Below are 21,395 nucleotides of genomic sequence, written 5' to 3'. Positions count from 1 at the left end.
ACAAACTCATATAAAGCTCGACCAGCTTTATTAATATTCGTGAACAAATTCGTATGAAGCTCGACTCGACTCGACTGGTGAGCTTGACTCATATATATTTATACATATATAATACAATATATATATATATATAATTTATAATATTCATAAGTATGTATATAGACTTAGTCTTACTTATAGTCCACTATATATACTATATATAAATTTATAATATTAACTTCTAGTCTTATATAATTAGATCACTATAACTAATACCTATAGTCTAATATTAATACTATTATATGGTTATACTAATCACTATAACTAAATCACTATAGTCTATAACTATGTATTAAATGTATTACAAATGTAATTATCAACCAATGCGATGATGATAACAAACATTACAAATATAAATGCTGATAAAGTAGTAAACTTTTTCCTGCTTTTTGCATACAAGTATTGCTTTAATGTATTATTTATTCCGATAAGTTTATACAATATTATTTAATATTCCAATATATAGAGTATGAATATTATATACAAGTCAATTGACCAAGAAGGTTAGATGCTTGATTTGGAGTGGTCCCCCTAGTACTACTACTAGGTAATAAGGCACGACAAAAGTTCCGTTTTATAATTGCATGCGCGAGACCATAGCAATTTGGTTTCAAATTAATAATACATTGAGCGAAATAATTGAAAAATACTTACTGTACAGTGAATTAATTATATATTAAGAGACTTTTTGTTGCCCCCAAGGATATTGATAATTATAAAACTAATCAATCAATGAGATGCTACCGAAATCATATTATAAAATCATATTATAAAACTAACTACTTTTGTCTCGTTCCACAATTTTTTAAAAGGCCAAGTATTCTAGAGTCTAGCCCACTGTTTTGGATCTCGTATCGTACCGGTCGGTATGGTCAATATTTTCCATACCGGCCGCTGGGCCGGTACAAGTATCACATGCGTTTCGTACTGGCCAAAATACCGGCCTGTACTGACCTCAATTTTGACCTGTACCGGCCTATATTTCAGCTTTCAATTTTTTTTTTTTCAAACTACAAGTTTATTTTTTGACTCGCAATTCAAATTAGGCTATTTATAATTTATATATATATATGTATTTATATATAATTTATTCATATACAGACTATTATTTTTTAATATAATTTATATATATATAATTTATTCATATATCGACTATTCCGAAACGATACTGGTATCGAAATATTTCGTTTCAGTACCTTGACCGATACGACTTCCGATACGGTATTCAAAACATTGGTCTAACCTACCCCACACCACTGTTTTCACATTCCACTACATAGGTAAGACTAGTGTTGCTGCTTCCACGTGTGATTTCCATCTTCTTTCCCGGTGCGTGATCCAACGGCTACGATCCCGCTACACTTCACTTAACCTTTTTGACCAAAAGACTTCACACCAAATTCTCTATCCCTTTCGTCTTGTTCCATCCCAAACCTCCAAGACTCGGCCTTTCTTAAAGCATCCACATTAGTTTATGTATATATATATTCAAAATTATATTTATATAATATGACTTTAAAATTTTATATATTGATTTATGCATACATAAATATTTAGCTAGTTATGAACAGTGCTTATCTAAATTAAGATAATTACTATTCACTTTACAAAATATATTTTAATCATTATTTCTCTCTCATTTCTCTCCGACCCCCCCCCCCCACCCCAAACGAGATTGTTTTTTTTTTTTCTCCCCCATACGTTTATGGTTCTCTAGTTCTCCATTTCTCTCAAATCGTGCAGTAGTTCATCTACACAGCTGGTCATGATGGCGTTAAGCCACGCTCGACGTGAGCAACAGCTGGGAAACGGGTGGGTGTTAGATGTCAACAATTTTTTCCTTTTATTTTTGTTGCCTTTTTTCTTTTCCCTCTAGATCCGAAGAGATGTTTATATATTTTGAGAGATCGTGTTAGATGTCAGCGTTGTTAACTTTTTTTTTTTCGGTTGATCATTATTTTTTATTTTTCTTTCAATCTCCTTTTCTCTGTTCTTTTCTCTTTTGTTTGATTTTTCTTCCATCGTGGATTTGCAGGAAAATTTCATTTCCTACATATCTGAGTTAATGTACATTTTTTTAAAAACTTTTTATTTCGGTTGTTGGAATTCTTCCGCTTTAGATCCGATATATTTGAAGAGATCGTGTTCAAATTTGCTTAATTTTTTTTTAACCTTTCTGATTGATCTTTATTGTTTCTTTTTCTTTCACTAAAAGTTTGTATTAGCGAGTTGAGCTCGAGTCTAGCTTGGGCTCAACTCGTTAACAGAACCGAGCTCGAGCATCTCATTTTCCTTGTACACGAGTCGAGCTCGAACATTCTCATAGATTCGGCTGATAAATGAGCCGAGCTCAAACTCGACTCGAGTAGTGAACAAGCCGAGCTTGCATAACCCATACTCACTCGAACTCGGCTCGTTTATAGCACTAATGCTAGCTTTTTTCTCTCTAATTTACAGAGCAAACGGAGGCGTACACACTTTTTCCTACGCATTTACTACAAATGTCCTCAAGCTTCGATCCTTGGGCTGAGCCGAAAATAATAGAGTAATAATTCATATAAACTCCAATTATATAAATTTCGTGGAGTCGCATTGTGAAAGAGGGCTGCTACGGATATATAGAGATTTGACAAAAAAATCTCACACATAATAATAATTCACTTTTTTCTATGAAATATCCACTTAAAAAAAAAAAAAAAAAAAATCAACGCGAGGCTTGCACACTTTTATACTTATTAGCATTACTCGAATAAAGTAATACAAGTGGCACTCCGAAACAATATATGATGAAGCTTCAATACCTACAAAACTTAACTTAATCCTCGGTATCTCATGTGTTTCATTGGAGCAAGGGACCTCAATGACGATTAATTTATTTTTCCAGTCATAGAAATCTATCGTAGGCATTTGGAGAGAAGAAAAAACAATAAAACCATTGATTGCACTCGCATGACAGAGTATTGAAGTTCAATGCTACAACAACAGCAGAAAATCAATCATCTTTCTGGGTCTAATTTTCTTTTTCATTTTGTTCTGGGTAGCAGAAAATCAATCGAGTCTTTTTTCAGGAATGACATGCCTGCCATCACTGCTGATCATTTTCCTCGGCTAAAAGCATCTCAACTACTTGTCTCATGCTGGGTCTTGCATCTTTTTCTTCCTCTGCACATTGCAGAGCAACCCCAATCAGAGTTTCCATCTTTCCTATGTCGCATTTATCTTTCAACCTTGGGTCTATAATCTCTTCAAGCCAGGACTTTGTTGAAGCCGCCCTATTCTTCTTTTCCCTCACCCACGACACAAGCCTTTTGTGCTGTGTCTCCCCTCCACTGTCTATGACATGGACACCCTTTGCTGCATCCTTTCCCGTCACCATCTCCAACACAACAATCCCGTAGCTATAAACATCTACTTTTGAGGTGATGGGCAGATTGAATGCCCACTCCGGAGCCATATATCCCCGGGTTCCTCTCATCCTCGAGAAACTTGAAGTGTCGTTTTCTCCTCTGCTTTGTAGTTTGGACAGCCCAAAATCTGCCACCTTTGGTTGATAATTAGAGTCTAGGAATATGTTTTCAGGTTTTACATCGCAGTGTAAAACCCACTCCAAGCACTCTTCATGCAAATAAGACAGGCCTTTCGCAGTGCCCATAGCAATTTCAAACCTTTTCTTCCAATCAAGTGAATTGGAAGAGAGGTTGTCTGCCAATGAACCATGCTCCATGTACTCGGACACCAAAAGCCTGTGTTTTCCCTCGGCACAATAACCCCACATTTCTATCAAGTTCATGTGGTTAAGCCAACCAATGATCTCACTTCTGCTAGAAATACATCTTCTCCATGGTTGGCTTCGTATAGTTGCTTGATTGCTGCAACTCGATTGTCTGCCAACACCCCTTTGTACACAACCCCTCCTGCACCTCTCCCAATCTCCTCAGTAAACCCCTTTGTGGCCTTCTTCAACTCCGAATATGTAAATTTTCTGAATCCAGTGATGGCAAGAAGATAGCCTTGCTTGTCTGCACTAAAACTTTTGGGGGTTCTAAACAAGAGAAACCACACCAAAAAGATACCCACAATTTCTAGTCCTCCGAATCCACATACAACCCAGAGCATGAATTTCACTTTCCCGTTTACCCGGCTTTTTAAGTATGCTCTTTCCAGTAGCAGCAGACCTCCACTTGAACAATTTAAACCAACTTCTTCTATAAGATTGGTGTTCGAGAGGAGATTCCTTTCCGGCACTTTCAGATAGAAGCTTCCATCAAAAGAAGGCAAAACATGTCCATTCATCAATAGAATCTTGGGGTAACAATTTGAATAACCAATACCCGTGCGAAAGGTGTATTGGAATGCTTTGCAGTCGGCCAATTCCAAGCAAAACTTCTTGCATTGATCAAGTGTATAATTGGGGTAGGTATTATAATCATAACCATAGAAATCAAGATGGTATAGCTGCAAAAAATAAAACTTGTTTTTCCCAAAAGAGAGATCAAATTCGGGTTCACAACCTTGAGACCAATCGGTATGATTTATCATCTTATATCCTTGAAGGCACGAGCAAGTTCTGCCAATACCAGGAACATAGCTGCATATACCGTTAACCCCACAAACACCATGAATAAAACAAGGTATCTGCCAGGCCTGCCATGAAACAACCCACATCTCACCCTCCTCGTCCCAACTGTACAATCGAAGATTACCATCGTAATCAAGGGTCAATCTTCTATGGAGCAATTGCCCATAGTCGGCTGACGAAAATTTAAATTTATCGGAAGAACTAAAGTACCCAAAGGAATCAAGCACTGCGATTCTACTACTGTTGTACACGAACCTTCCGGCCTCTTGCCCGCGCATAAGCCATGGTGGAGGCCAGTAAAGACTGGAAACCTCAGCCCCATCATGAAGAAGGCAAAGGACGTTATCATTATCGAAAAGAAGCTTGTAGAAGCCAGAGGAATGGTTGGTCTGGCTTCTCGAGGAGACAAGCTTTGTATTTCTAGTTAGTAATTGCTGGGGAAGCAAGGTATCTGTGGGAAAGTCGAAGCTTTCCCACAAACTTTCACCTCCCAAAGTTCGTAGGACAAGATTACCAGTATCGTAAAGATATAATTCTAAAGACGAGAGAGAAATGGTATTTGTCTCCCAGACGGTGAACTCACCGGCGTCAGTTAAGATAAGATTACCAGTTCTGAGAAGGGAGAGCTTCGATTTTCTCCCGTTAACCGGTTTTTCTCGGTTGGCCATCCAGACAACGGTGGGGTCCTGAATCCTTGAGGGTCGGGAGGCGAACCATATGGCAAAGCAATAAGCATTGTCACCGACGGAGTAAAATCCAGCGGAGAACACTCCATTCGGCGAAGTCAAAACATCTCCCGGTTTCTCGCTGGAGAGAGGCGAACCTTCGCTTAAAGCGTGATTTGTGGATGTCACCTGAGCAAACAATGCTGAGAAGAGGATGAACAAGATCAGAGTACCCATGAACTTCATGGAATGGAAGCTCAAAGGGAGAGGCGGAGTCGGAAAGATGCACAATGGCGCACGCAGCAGAGAGAATGGCTTTTACCCTTTAATTATCGCTCTTTTTTGTTTTTTAATTCGTAATTGTTTGGGCGGGTAAGGAAGCCAATGCCGTGCACAAAGTCGACGAAGCAATGACAGCGACGCACGTCCACACCCTCGTCGAGTATTCTGTGTTCAAATAGAATAATTCTAAATGCAAGCGACTCTGCGCACCGATTGTGCACCCGTCAGGCATGGGACTCATAAAGTAAAAACTCATTTCTCCTTTTTACCTTGCAGCATCTGAAGCCTTGACTTCGCCCCAAGGATTTTCAAGTCCATTCCAAATGAGCCTGTACTTCGATTCATTTTTTTTTTTCATTCTCAACAGAATCATAAATCAACCCAAAACTAATTGACTTTGTAAAAAAACTAGTACTGCCGATTAATTTATGCTCTACTGGAGAAATTCAAGAACGTGGGCACCGCTGCATCTTGGGAGGGAAAGAGGAGGACGGTAGTTCTTCAGGTATTGGCTGGAGGTGTTCCAGTCCCGGCGCTTCTAGTTTTCGTAGTGCCTGCTAGGAGCAAAAGCTGTTAAAGAAGAGCTTGCGGCAGTTAAGCTGTTATTAATGGTAATAGAATCATTGATGCTAGTGCTGTCGGAGTTGGAACTCTCTATTAATTCTGGGATTGAGTCCATGGATCTCTTTTGGGTTTTTGTTTGGTTTTTCTTGGATCTTAGAGCAACAGTAGTTTTTTTCTAGGAGATTGTGATGATGTTGTATTTCTTTGCTTCTGCGATCTTGTACTCAAGCTTCCTGCTTCTATTTCTAGGATTTTGCTTCTTAAAACAAGAATAATCTGAGGTTAATGAACTAAGAGAGGGAGAGTTTTATTTCAAAAAATGATGCATATATATTGTGGTTTCTTATAGGGAGCAGTGGATCATGAGTTGTCTATTTTATTCAAGGGTGTTAAGAAACTCAATGTCAGAAATAATTCACTTGTTTATTCATTGATTTCATACACGTATATATGCTTGAGTGAAATAATATATACATGGAAAGAAAAAGAATTTGCTGTACAAAGAAAGAATGTGTAACGGCTATAGCTAATTAGCTAAAATTATGGGATTGCGAGGTATAACACCCGGATCCAAGATTGGTATAGTTGGACTGTGGATTTTTTTATTTATTTGGAGATTTATGCTGTTTATTTATTTATTTATTTATTTTTATTTTTATTCTCCCCGATTGTTTTATTTATTTTTTCGTTTCCTTCTCTTCCTGTCTATATTTTTTTTTCTTTTTTCGTTCACGGCATGCATGCACACACACGTCTCTCTCGACTCTCTAGGTTTCACCTCACATATATATAGATGATTATGTTTTTCCCAAGCACTGAGATTTTACCCAACACTGCCGCCGCTAGAAACTCCTCCCCACGCAAACGGCAACCCGATCTCTGCACCTTTCAGCCATCCCCGTTGCCGTCCAACACCCTCACGGAAGCCCAAACACGTTCGTCACCACTGCTGCCCGGTTTGTCCTTCCCCAACCTCCATCTCCACGTAAAACCGACGCCAGAACAACCCTCAGAAAACATTTTCGACAGCCACGGGAAACAACAACCCATGCTTTTACCGAATTAAAATCTTCTGTTTCTCCTCTCAAAAACAGAGCAGCACCACTTATACGGTTAGTCACCACCGTACGTCGGGGAAACTATCATACCAGCCACAGAATCCGTCGGTTGTCACTTTTCCGTCAGCCTCGAGCCGCCTCAGTCCCGCCTTGTCCCTCGCGGTGAGTACCTCCTTCGGTTACTCCCTCATTTCTCTCCGCCCTCTCTCGCTCACTTTTCCCTCTCCTTCTCTAGTGCCCAGCGCTGCTCGACGGAAGCTTTGCCACGCTCCTGCTCTTCAGCCGCGCCACCGCAGTCCTCCAGTCAGCCCCGTCGCGCCTCACCCTCAACGCGTGCCTCGGTTTCCTTGGGTAGTTTCCGCCGTGCATTTTATTCAGTTACGTAGGTTTTGTTTTGGTTAGATTTCAAGGAGCTAATTGAATTACAGTAATGCCCTTCACTGCAGGTTATATTAATGGGCTTTTATATTTTATTATGTATTAGTATACTGTTATTTAATTATGATTAGAGAAAATTATTTTATTATGTTATTAAGTAAAGATTTATGTTAAGAGTAAACAATATTGGAGTAATGTTGTTTTTACATTTTAGATATGTTTTAGTCTATTTAATAATAGTTATGGTTTACTTTAAAATATTTTGGGATAATTATATTATCTAGTATTGAACTTTATAAGTTGTTTTCATTAATAAATAAGTTAGATTTTTTAAATGTTTTTAGTCAAAGTTATCAATTGGACAGTGGCGATTTTAGAAAAAGATGATAAATTTTAAGGTTATGAAATTTTAGGTTTTGAAGAATTAAGTAGGTTATTTTAGAAATTTAGGATTAAATATCGAAATAAGTGGTTGATTGGAAATTTACAGGAATTACTTGATTATTTGATAGGTGACGATTGTTAATTGTTCAACATTTTGAGGAAAATTCTGAAAAGCTAAGAAGTCCAGGTAAGCGGGGTTCCTATGCTAGACTTTGCATTAAAATAAAATGAGCTGAGGTCATTTTTAAAAAATGTGCATGTTTTGCTATGAAAAGAAATTTGAACTACCTCAGTTATTTGTTCTGCATTACTCATGAGATTCTATTTAAGAATAAAATATTTTCTGTCATGATTGGTATAAACATGAGCTTATTTTTTACATTTTGTTTCTGAACTTTGAAAATGAGAGCGAATATGAAATTTGTGCATAAATTATGTTGTGATATGATTTTGTTCTATTCCGAAGATTTTTGTTCAGTACACTGTTTGGAAAAGACGTGATTTCTGAAAACCTTTGGCATGACTCTCTGATTCTGAATTTGATTCTATTTCCGTTCTGTTCAGTTACGGCCCTGCCACGGGTGATAATTGTGGCATACGGCCCAACCACGGGTTACAATAGTGGTTACGGCCCAACCACGGGTAATAATAGTGGATACGGCCCAACCACGGGTTATAATAGTGGATACGGCCCAACCACGGGTTATAATAGTGGATACGGCCCAACCACGGGTAATAATAGTGGATACGGCCCTGCCACGGGTTATAGTAGTGGTCTCTGTTTTGAGTGCACACCTTGGTGACAGAGTGTTTTATGTTCTGCTTGGCTATCCGCAGATGCACAACCCTACCACGGGGATTATACATGGCCTTTGTTCTGATATGATGTTCTGATGATGATGATGATCTTTTATGTTATGCCAAAGAATATTTTGAATGAAATTATTTCTAAATCTTCGCTCTTATATTTGGACAACATGTTCTGCTTCCGCACTCTGAAAATGAAAATATTTTATTCTACATTCTGATTTCTGTAAATACTCATGTTTATACATTGATATATGTTCTCTGCTTACTGAGTTGTTGATAACTCACCCCTTATCTCCATATATTTTTCAGATAATTTTGATGGTTCAGCTAAGGAGCAAGAGTAGAAAGTTTAGCAACGTGTAATGATCATAGTGGAATAAATGCCTGAGGGTACAAATGCTTATTTGATAGTCGTAGTTAGTAAGCTGATTTATTTTTCGAGTATTTGATTTGATGAGTTGAGGATGTGTTCGAGTTTTTGGAGAATTTCTAATTTATGTTATTGGGGATTTCTTTATTGTCGCCATGGAGGAACTTAGATTTTTGGTTTGATTAAGTGTATTAATATTTTATGGGATTTTTCTGGAGTTTATAGTTGTGTTATTTAAGTTAATTTTAAGTATTAAGAGCTAACTCTCCGGACCTCTGGGAACGGGGCGTTACACGAGGATTGTGGAATCTTGTTGGAATGAAGGAGATTTGATTTGCTAATACTCCCCCTCAAGTTGGTGCATGAAGATTCGTAATGCCCAACTTGCGAGATAGATGATGAAAGAGATCGCTACCCAAAGCTTTGGTGAAGATGTCGGCGAGTTGCTCGGAAGAGGGTAAGTGAGCAGTGGTGAGAAGACCAGAGCAAAGTTTGTCACGAACAATATGGCAATCGATCTCAATATTTTTGGTGCGTTCATGGAAGACAGGGTTGTGAGCAATGTAGAGAGCAGATTGGTTGTCGCAGTAGAGAGTCATGGGACCTTTGTGTGAGATGCCGAGATCACGGAGAAGTTGTTGCAACCATACTAGTTCACAGGTGGTGACAGCCATGGCACGGTATGAGGCTTTCGTAGAGGAACGGGCAACTGTAGTCTGTTTCTTGGTACGCCATGAAATAGGACTAGAGCCAAGAGTGATAAAAAAAACCCGTGGTAGAGCGTCGGGTGGTGGGGCAACTAGCCCAATCAGAATCTGTGTAGGCGCGAACATGAAGGTCATTTGAGGAGGAGAAAAAAATGCCTTGGCCGGGAGTGCCTTTAATGTAGCGGAGAACACGAGTAGCAGCTGTCATGTGAGAAATTCTGGGAGCATGCATGAATTGGCTAAGGATGTTGACGGCAAAGATAATATCAGGGCGAGTGATGGTGAGATAAATGAGTCGTCCAACTAACCGTCGGTATGGGGCAAGGTCAGGAAGTAGATCCCCATCTGTGTTGTTGAGCTTTAATTTTGCTCCATGGGAAAGGGAGCAGGGCGAGAACCAAGCTTACCACTATCGGCAAGAATTTCCAGGGCATATTTGCGTTGATTGAGAAAAATGCCTGAAGGTGAGCGAGCGACTTCAAGACCAAGGAAATATTTGAGCGGTCCAAGATCCTTAGTTTTGAACTGAGAAGAAATAATAGTCTTGAAAAAAGTGACTTGAGAGAGATCATTACCGACGACCAAGATGTCATCGACATATACCAAGATAATAGTGAGACTAGTAGCAGTAAACAAGGTAAATAGAGAGTGATCAGCTTGAGATTGAACAAAACCTGCATTAAGAAGAACAGATGTTAGTTTAAAAAACCAATTCCTAGAAGCTTGCTTGAGGCTATAGAGGGATTTCTGGAGGCGACAGACACGTGTCTCCCCCTTAATGCAGTAGCCTGGTGGGGGTTTCATATAAACTTCCTCATCAAGTTCACCATGCAAAAAGGCATTGTGAACGTCCATTAGGTGAATAATCCAACTCTTGGTGGCAGCAATTGCTAGAACGCAGCGGACTGTGGTCATTTTGGCAACTGGAGCAAAAGTTTCATGATAGTCTATACCTTCCACTTGAGTGTAGCCTTTGGCTACAAGTCGAGCTTTGTAGCGCTCAATGGTACCATCAGCACGAAGTTTGGTCTTGAAAACCCATTTGCAATCGATGGGTGTTTTGCCAGAAGGAAGAGGTTCAAGTGTCCAAGTGGAGTTTTCCTCAAGGGCACGAAGTTCGGAGGCCATGGCTTCAAGCCAATGAGAGTGGCGATTGGCTTCGGAGTAACAAGTTGGCTCAACAGAAGCAATGAGAGCAGTTAAGAATAAATGATGAGCATGTGAAAAACGAGAGTATGAAAGGAAAGCAGATAAGGGATGAGAAGTACCTGAGGACTGTGCAGCAATTGAAGATGCATTGGACTCCGTGGAAATGGTAGGATAAACGTAATCAAGAAGATAGGCAGGGCGGGTCATAGCACGGCGAGGACGAGAGGGAATAGGAGATGTGGGGTGTGAAGAGGAAATAGGAGAATTGGGGTTCAGATCTGTAGGTGTGGTCAGTGAAGGAGTAAAGGAGAGAATAGGTTTGGGGATAGGTAAAGATGAAATTTGGGATGGGTTGGGTTGGGAAGTGACAGAGTGTTGAAAAGGAAACTGATTTTCATGAAAAGTAACGTCACGTGAGTAAACAATAGAGTTAGTGTCAAGGTTGTATAATTTGTAAGCTTTACAGTTGCTAGAATAACCAATAAAGATACAACGAAATGCTCGGGGAGAAAATTTGTCCTGATGAGCAGTGAGGGTCTGAGCATAACAAAGACAACCAAAGACATGTAGATGAGAGTAAGTGGGTGCAGTATTGAGAAGAAGTTGAAAAGGAGTTTTATTTTGAAGAGATCGACTAGGAGTCCTATTGATGAGGTAAGCAGCAGTAAAAACACATTCTCACCAAAATTGAAGGGGTAAATGAGCTTGAAAACGGAGACTCCGAGCAACATTCAAGAGGTGTCTGTGTTTACGTTCCGCAACACCGTTTTGTTGAGAAGTTTCAACACAGGTACGCTCATGAAGGATGCCATGGTCATGAAAGTATGTTTGAAGATTTTTTGAAAGGAATTCTTGACCATTATCAGTACGAATAATTTTGACCATGGAGTTATATTGAGTTTTGACAAGAGCAAAGAAATGCATTAGATGACTAAAAATTTCCAATTTAAAACGCATTAAATAAATCCATGTAGTGCGAGAAAAATCGTCAACAATAGTCAAAAAATAATGAGCACCACAAATAGAGGCAGTGGGATAACCGCCCCAAATATCACAATGTAATCGATGAAAAGGAACTAAACTTTTATTCGCATAAACGGGAAAAGGTAAACGGGTGTGTTTAGAACGAGCACAAGTATCACAAGAAAAAATAATACATGGACTATCAAAAATAGTAGGAATAGTAAAGCTTGAAGGGTGACTTAGACGGCAATGCCAAAGGGTTTTATTATCAATTTTTTGAACGAACAAAGCAGTGCATTTTTGGGGCCAGAAAATGTAGAGTCCATTGCAAGCTTCACCCGCTCCAATCAGCCTCTTCGACTGAAGGTCCTGAAAAAAACAGTGAGAATATGAGAATAATGCAACGCAAGATAAGTGGGTGGTGAGATTAGGGATAGAGAAGAGATTAAAACAAAAGGTAGGGACATATAAGACATGGTGGAGAGTGAGGGTTTCAGAGAGAAAAACAGAGTCAATCCCTTCAACGGGGATGGTCTGTCCCGTGGGTAATCGAATAGAGCGATCCATGGGTGGCGACTTGAGTGCGAGAAGATGGATCGGCAAGGGCTCATGTGGTCGGTCGCGCCACTATCTATGATCCAATCTTGTTGTGATTAAAAACAAAGGTGAAGGAGTTACCCACGAACTACTCGGTCGAAGAAGAAGGTTGAAGGAGGGCCATGAGCTGCTGGTAATTTTCTGGTGAGAGACCTGGAATCGGACTGGAGCTAGCACCTGTAAAATTGACAGCAACAGGCGGCTTCCCAAGAAGAGAAGGTGTGCGATTGTTGCGGGGTTCACGGCCTGGGGGGTAGCCGATGAGACGCTAGCAACGATGACGGGGATGTTCGTCTTTGCCACACTCGGTGCATTTGAGAGAGGGTTTATCGGAATGGGGATGAGAAACTCGAGCAACAAGGGCTATGTTTTCAGGTGGTTGATGGGTAATATGAAGGAGGCGTTGTTTTTCTTCTTGAAAAAGGATGGAAAAAACTTTGTTGAGAGGAGGAAGGGGATAGGTGGCGAGGATTTGGGTGCGGAGGGCAACGAAGGAGTCGTTGAGGCCCAATAGAAACTGGAACACACGCTCGTCCTCAACCCTCTTTTCTAAGGTATTTGCATCAGTGGGGGTTTGAAGGCTGCCGAGCTCATCCCAACGTTGTTTGATGCTATTATAGTAGTTGGGGATGGAAAGTTGATTTTGGTGAAGATTAGAGATTTCTCGTTTGAGATGGAAGAGACGGGCGTTGTTGCCATGAGAAAAACGTGACTCAAGTTCGAGCCAGACAGCACGAGGATCATCATGGTAGTCTAGGGAGTTGGCAAGGGAAGGGTTGATGGTGTTGAGAATCTAAGTGAGGACCATGTCTTTGGTCCTACTCCATTGAGCATATTCGATGGAGGTGGTAGCAGGTGGTTTGAGAGTGCCATCACCAAAACAAAGTTTGTTTTTGACATTGAGGGCACGGCGAAGAGCACATTGCCATTTGGGGAAATTGTCACCAGTGAGATGACCAGAAATAAGAACAAGGCTGGGAGAATCAGGAGGATGCAGAAGATATGGAGAAGAAGAAGAAGAGGAATCAGTGGAAAGAGAATTCACGGGAGGTATTTCTGAAGCCATGGAAGGTATGGAAAAAAAAAATAAAAAATTAGAATCGATATTTGGCTGATACCTTAAGAAAATCAATGTGAGAAATAATTCACTTGTTTATTCATTGATTTCATACACGTATATATGCTTGAGTGAAATAATGTATACATGGAAAGAAAAAGAATTTGTTGTACAAAGAAAGAATGTGTAACGGCTATAGCTAATTAGCTAAAATTATGGGACAGCGAGGATTGTGGAATCTTGCTGGAATGAAGGAGATTTGATTTGCTAATAAAGGGCATGAAAAGAGAATGGAAAAAAAGAAATTAAAGAAAACAAAAGAAAGACGGGATTTGGGGGAGAGGAGACGAAGGGGAGAAGAAAATGGATCTGGAAAGCTGATGGTGTTCTTCTTATCTCTTCGCATTTTTTTTCTTGAATAAAAAAAGTATTGACCGCAGCAGGCCACATCAGCTTCGTACGCCGATTCGTCCGCCAAATCATTTGTGCCTAGACGAATTGGTTCAAATATGGCTGCTAAAATTTAAGAAAATTTGTTCTCTGGATCGCTTACACATGACGACGTGGCTTAAGAGACAACAATAATACAAGAAAAAATTTTATTGCAACCAATTTTATATACCAAATCGTATATCAATATTAAATGTAAGATATCTTTTATTTATTTTTATAATAAAAAAAATGATATGAATGTTGGTATACAGTTTGGTATACCAAATCATCTATACCTAAATTAATATAGAATATTTTAAGATTATATTATGTAAATATGATTTTAATTATATATATATGTATAGACTAATGTGAATGATTTAAATAAGCCAATGCCGTGCACAAAGTCGACGAAGCAATGACAGCGACGCGCGTCCACACCCTCATCGAGTCGTCTGTGGTCAAATATGGCTGCTAAAATTTAAGAAAATTTGTTCTCTGGATCGTTTGCACATGACGACGTGGCTTAAGAGACAACAATAATACAAGGATAAGGTCGGTGGACACGAACCCTTGTTCACAAAGAGTCCACGTATACTATACTGATCATATCTTTAACATTGGCTCGGTTTTCATCTGGTGGCATTTAAAACGATGGAGAATCATGTGATAAAGCTTGCCGTTTTTGTACGACAAAACTTGAACCATTTCGGGTGCCACAACTACTTCCCAGTAAGGACCTGTTTTTATAGATACTTATCGGCCGTGAGTGGGTGAATATCATATAATTTTTAATTTTTAATAATAAATTTTTTTTTTTTTTTAAATGACTGTATGATATTTATGTATTCTATTATTATATGTAGCATTACCTATTTTAATAAAAGACACTACCGTTGCCAAGATTTTTTTTGATAAATATAATTTTTTATATATTTTTTTAATCATTTTAAATATTTTTTTAATAAAATAAAATAAAATATTGAGACTCATTATCAGAATTATAAGGAGACTTGGCATTTTCTTTTTTATAAAGGTAGTGTAGTCAAGAGGATATGAACCACTGGCGCTAGCTATAACAAATAATGATGGAGCAGTTGGTGGAAACAATAATGCTGAGAAAGCAAGAACTGGCATGCACGTGCTTAGAGCCACATGCCCAGCAGCTGAGCTGAACAGGTCCATATCTTTCTTGGAGGTTTCTCTTTTTGTTTGTTTTCAAATCTTGTATCTCTGCACACAACTAATTACTTCTTTTCTCAGTTATTTAAACTGAAATTGCCTTAAGTAGAGGCATAATCTCAATTTTAGGTTTCGTTTATTTGTAGAGACGAATTGAGATTAAAATTAAAAAGTTGAATAAAATATTGTTAAGATATATTTTTTAATATTATTTTTATTTTGAAATTTGAAAAAGTTAAATTATTTATTTTATTTTGTGTGGAGATTTAGAAAAATTGTAATAATGAGGTGAGATGAGATAAAATGAGATAAGATGTTTCCTGAAAACAAACGAGATCTTAGTCTTCACTTTGACTGTTTGACCCTTGAAAATTGAAATGACAAACACATATTAGTTGCATTTAGATGTTGAGCTAGTTTAGTTGAATTTAATTTTTTCTAAATATCAGTAAGTTGAGTAAGAGTTATGTGGAGCTCATCTAAATTGAGGTTAAAGTACGTTTGGATGTTAAGATGAGTTTAATACTTTTTTATGAAAAATTAAAAAAGATTATGGATCCCACGTATAAAGATGTGTTAAATTAAAAAAGGTTATGAGTCTCACGTGTAAAGAGGTTTTGAGTTGAGATGAGTTTAATAATTTGAGAGTTGGATATTTGGATATTAGACTCAGCTTAAAATTAAACTGAAGTCAGCTGAGTCTTACAACTAAACACAATGGAAATGCAGCTAGTAAGTACTGTTTTTGTAAGTATTCCTACTGTCTCAGTTTGTTTTGATCAGTCTGAGCTAATATTTTCTAGTTTGTAGCTTTTAAAGCCAGTATTTAATTCCCATGGATCTCTTATAGTCTCTCTGAGAAGGATACAATACAATTATAGACTCGTACCATAAATTAGTGACTTCAATTCAGAGTTTCTTCATACAGCCTTAGGTATCAAACACTGTTTTCATGAGACTCCATACAAAACTGTGACAGTTGTTCTACGTACATCTCTTAAACCCACAAAACAAAATCCTAAATGCTGCTAAGCTAGTCTTTATGACATATTTTAAAGAATTTTTTATGTCCATATGATTGAAAGAATATCCACTGGTGCATGCATGGCAATAACAAGCTAGTTTCTCACCTTTATCGGGTCCAGAATTCTTGACCACTTCAAGATTAGAAATGAATCAAATGATATTTATAATTTTAAATTGTACAAATTCCGTGCATTCTTTTAAAAAAAAAAATGTAAATTTTCGATCCAAATAAAAATATTATTTTTTTAATAATAGATTAAGTTACTTTTTTAATTGGAATGTACGGAATTTATATTCCTATTAACAGTATCCAGCATTTCTCAAACCATCAAAGAAACTCTCAATCACATTGTTGATGATGGAGTTGGGAGGCTTGTTCGTAGCTAGAGGACAAGCGTCTGACATGAAAAATTGCATTGCCCCGTTGAACCACTTGAGTGGGTATATGGTTTCTAACAACGTTACCGCCATGATCTCTACCCCCATAAATTCTGAAAGGAATGCGAAACAGAGAGAAGGAATTTCATGGGTCGAAAGGGAGAATTCAAAGGGAAAAACTAATTTCTTTGTTTTCAGAAAACATCTCATCTCATCTCACTTCATCATTATAACTTTCTCAAATCCCCACATAAAATAAAATAAACAATTCAACTTTTTTAAATCTCAAAATAAAAATAATATTAAAAAATATATTCTAACAATATTTTATTCAACTTTTTAACTTTAATCTCATCCCATCTCTGAAAACAAACAAGCCCTAAAAGAGTAACTCAAAGAAATTTCTACATATTTGGTTAAAGTTTCGTTTGGTTACTCAACTCATCCCAACTTATTATTACAACTTTTTCAAATTTCAATACAAAATATAATAAACAATTCAACTTTTTCAAATCCTAAAATAATAATAATATTAAAAAATAATATTCTAACAATATTTTATCATCTCAACTCAACTCAGTTTAACATCCAAACGTAACCAAACCAAATATGCAGAAAAAAAAAAGTCTGAAATTGTTTTCCTTACATAATTGTTATTGAGCTTGGGTGTGGAATTCAGAGTTTGAGCTAGGAATTTCCCTTCAATTCTCCTCTTTTTTTTTTTTTTTTTTTTAATGAGATTCAACTAGAAAAATGGATCTTATAAACAATGGAAAAATTAGAGAACCAAAAGGAATGATGTTTAGGCCTCGTTTAGATACAAGAAGTGTTTCATCTCATCTGATTATTATAACTTTTTCAAATTCTCACATAAAATATAATAAATAATTCAACTTTTTCAAATTTTAAAAAAATAATATTATTAAAATAATATTCTAATAGTATTTTATTCAATTTTTATCTTAACTTATCTTATCTCAACTCGCAAACCAATCCGCACCTAAATTTAAGCTTAGTAAGCAGGTGGAAGGAACCTTCGCATGAAAATGCATATTTTTTTTTATAACTTTGAGATTTCTATATAATATAATTTTAAATTTTACATAATTGTCTTTCCTACACAAAGTTATTGAATTAACTAACTTAAGGGAGATTCAATTTATTGCCTTCTTTCCAAACAGTTATGGCACCAAGAGAGTTTTTATGGCTCAAATTCTCAACTTTGTTGTTATAATCATTACGACGAAAAAATCTATTTACTTTGCCACAAAAGCATCCCCTATTGCTCGAAAATTACATCGTCACAAGTGTTGGTGTATACGTTATTGTTAGTGTATATATGTTATGTGAGTCTCACATTGGTTATTTGTTTAGGTTAGTTGTTTTTAGCTATAATTTAGGTTAATTGTTTTTTTTTTTCAATTGAAATACCCAATCCACTTGCTCCATGAATCTAGGCCCGGATTGAAAACAACTCATCTCGTCTCATCATTACAACTTTCTCAAATTCTCACATAAAATATAATAAACAATTCAACTTTTTTAAATCTCAATTCAACATTTTTAAATCTCAAAATAATAATAATATTAAAAAATAATATTCTAACAATATTTTATTTAACTTTTAATTTTTATTTAAAACTATATCATCTCATCTCACTATCCAAACGGAAACTCTCCACTATGTTAGTTATCTTCCTATATATCTTCCTTCAGTTCCTTGTGAAAGGGTACATACAAGATGAAGTGGGATTTGAATCTTGATGAACAAAATAAATTTTATTCCCCATCTGTCAATCGAGACAGTCTTAGATAAAATAACTGTCAATTTTTATATTATCAGATTCAAATCAATAGGAGGGTGTTGAGGTGCTGATTTGTAATCTCCCAAATTCTTGATTTGTTATCACAATCCTTCGTCATATGTGAGGATTTATTAATAAACTTAAGATGGGGCACTATGTTTGAAACTATCGGCTCTTTTCTTAAAAAAAAAAAAAAAAAAATCAATGGGTTTTATGTTTAAAGTTCTAGTGAGAATTTATGCAAAGACCTGGTTTTAAACGGGTGTGTTAATGAATTTAGCCAGATCTATTGATATGTCATTCTTTATAGCGATAAAAATAACATGCTAAATGGAGGATGATGTCGTCCGTTCTCATTTTTATGTGCCAATTATACCTCTTTAACATAACAAAAGGAGGGAGGGATGGTGGATTCAGTCACACGGTTGTTGGATATATGCTTAATTGCTTATTATGTTATAGTATTAAGAAAATTTTATGCAATACACTTTCATCCTGTTATCTAAAGTGTCAGACACTTTTACCATCATTGGACTATCTTTCATCTCATAATAGTGAAATAAAAATAGAATGAAATTGTAATTTATCATCATTAGACTATTTCTCTTTCCCATCAGAAAATTATAGATATTTGACGTTTGAGACTTGACTCACTAGTGGACTCTTATGATATTGAGTTTATTGAATAATTCTATATACAATCGTGAAATGCATAAATATTGTATAATCGCTTTAAAAAAAAGTAAAATCTACTATTAAAAAATTAATTTTTTTTCATGTGAGTCTCATACTTTATTTACTTCTTTCAAAATGATTACGTGACAGTTGAACAATTCACAATTACAAATATCTTTTTTCACCCTAGAATTCGAAAAAATAAACAAATCTAGAAGATTCAAATTCATCTCAGCCATCTTACTAGTCATAATAGCGTTGAATTCAGCATCATAGGGTGTGAATTATGGGCAGTTCTCAAAATCAGAAATGCAAAAGAAACCATATTGTGCTTATGGCTTTTATGAATCATTCACAGTTCACACCACTTGTCCGTATTAGACTTGACCACCTAGAATTTGTTTTTTCTGTTCGGGATTAAAAAAGAAATGGTTAAGAAAAATTAAAATAAAACGGAAAAAACATAAGAAATAAAGCGTTGGCAACCAGGTTAGCCATCACTTTTATCTCTCTCATTTACAGAGCAAACGGAGGCGTACACGGTACACCCTTCTTCCTACGCATTTACTACAAATGTCCTCAAGCTTCGGTCCTCGGGCTAAGCCGAAAATAATAGAGTAATAATTCGTATAAACTCCAGTTATATAAATTTCGTGCAGTCGTTTTGTGATAATAATAATTCACTTTTTTCTATGAAATATCCACTTTCTGGGTAGCAGAAAATCAACCGAGTCTTTCTTCAGGAATGACATGCCTGCCATCACTGGGGATCATTTTCTTGGGCTAAAAGCATCTCAACTACTTGTTTCATGCAGGGTCTTGCATCTTTTTCTTCCTCTGCACATTGCAGAGCAACCCCAATCAGTGTTTCCATCTGTTGTACGTCATATTTGCCTTTCAACCTTGGGTCTATGATCTCTTCAAGCCAGGACTCAGTTAAAGCCGCCCTATTCTTCTTTTCCCTCACCCACGAAACAAGCCTTTTGTGCTGTGGCTGCTCTCCACTATCTATGTCATGGACACCCTTTGCTGCATCTTTTCCGGTCACCATCTCCAACACAACAATCCCGTAGCTATAAAGATCTACTTTAGAGGTGATGCGCAGATTGAATACCCACTCCGGAGCCATGTATCCGCGGGTTCCTCTCATCCTTGAGAAACTCGGATTGTTGGCTTCTCCTCTGCTTTGTAGTTTGGACAGGCCAAAATCTGCAACCTTTGGTTGATAATTAGAGTCTAGGAATATGTTTTCAGGTTTTACATCGCAGTGTAAAACCCACTCCAAGCACTCTTCATGCAAATAAGACAGGCCGTTTGCAGTGCCCAACGCAATTTCAAACATTTTCTTCCAGTCAAGTGAATTGGAAGAGAGGTTATCTGCCAATGAACCATGCTCCATGTACTCGGACACCAAAAGCCTGTGTTTTCCCTCGGCACAATAACCCCACATTTCTATCAAGTTCATGTGGTTAAGCCTACCAATGATGCTCACTTCTGCTAGAAATAAATCTTCTCCTTCGTTAGCGTCGTGGAGTTGCTTGATTGCTGCAACTCGATTGTCAGCCAACACCCCTTTGTACACAATCCCTCCTGCACCTCTCCCAATCTCCTCAGTAAAACCCTTTGTGGCCTTCTTCAGCTCCGAATATGTAAAGTTTCTGAATCCAGTGATGGCAGGAAGATAGCCTTGCTTGTTTGCAGTAGAATTTTTGGGGGTTCTAATCAAGAGACACCACACCAAAAAGATACCCACAATTTCTAGTCCTCCTAATCCACATACAAACCAGAGCATGAATTTCACTGTCCCGTTTACCCGACTTTTTGAGTATGCTCTTTCCAGTAGCAGCAGACCTTCACTCGAACAATTTAAACCGATTTCTTCTGCAAGATTGGCGTTCGAGAGGAGATTGTTTTCTGGCACTCTCAGATAGAAGCTTCCGTCAAAAGAAGGCACACGATTTCTGTTATGAGGTGGCTTGAATTCTGATTGAACAGTGCAAGTGTCGTAGGTTCGCTCGAGCGGAGGTTCACTCAGCTCGAGCGAAGTCAGACAGAGAGCTTCGCTCGACATTCGCTCGACATTCAGCTCGAGCGAATTCAGACAGAGAGCTTCGCTCAAGTATCGCTCGACATTCAGCTCGAGCAATATCCAAGTCAGAGAGCTTCGCTCGACATTCGCTCGACATTCAGCTCGAGCGAATTCAGGCAGAGAGCTTCGCTCGACTCTCGCACAACTGTTAGCTTGAGCGAAGTGCAGAATATCTACGTTCGCTCGACACTCGCTCGACGTTCGCT

General features: G+C 37.6%; 2 protein-coding genes and 1 long non-coding RNA gene across 3 annotated transcripts in view; 1 reads left to right on the top strand and 2 right to left on the bottom strand.

Annotated features, from left to right (window-relative positions):
- LOC121243880 (putative receptor protein kinase ZmPK1) overlaps nucleotides 1-21,395 on the bottom strand; it is a 30,795-nt gene that overhangs the window by 7,746 nt on the left and 1,654 nt on the right. The window contains exon 2 of the mRNA XM_041141947.1: nucleotides 19,806-21,059. Coding sequence (XP_040997881.1) covers nucleotides 19,861-21,059 — 1,199 coding nt within the window. The 3' untranslated portion in view covers nucleotides 19,806-19,860. The remainder of the gene's footprint in view (nucleotides 1-19,805; nucleotides 21,060-21,395) is intronic.
- On the top strand, nucleotides 1,336-12,798 carry LOC121243882. The gene is made up of 3 exons (XR_005936318.1): nucleotides 1,336-1,346; nucleotides 11,516-11,520; nucleotides 12,531-12,798. It is a non-coding gene; the product is annotated as an uncharacterized LOC121243882 (long non-coding RNA).
- Nucleotides 3,005-5,553, bottom strand: LOC121243879 (putative receptor protein kinase ZmPK1). The gene is given in 2 exon segments (XM_041141946.1): nucleotides 3,005-3,852; nucleotides 3,855-5,553. Coding segments are annotated over 2 exon segments (2,403 nt in total). The 5' UTR covers nucleotides 5,530-5,553; the 3' UTR covers nucleotides 3,005-3,124.

The sequence above is a fragment of the Juglans microcarpa x Juglans regia genome, chromosome 8S (genome assembly GCF_004785595.1).
Source record: "Juglans microcarpa x Juglans regia isolate MS1-56 chromosome 8S, Jm3101_v1.0, whole genome shotgun sequence".
Lineage (NCBI taxonomy): Eukaryota > Viridiplantae > Streptophyta > Magnoliopsida > Fagales > Juglandaceae > Juglans > Juglans microcarpa x Juglans regia.
The sequence above is the reverse complement of the archived record's forward strand: the minus strand, read 5'-3'. Positions and strand labels throughout refer to the sequence as shown.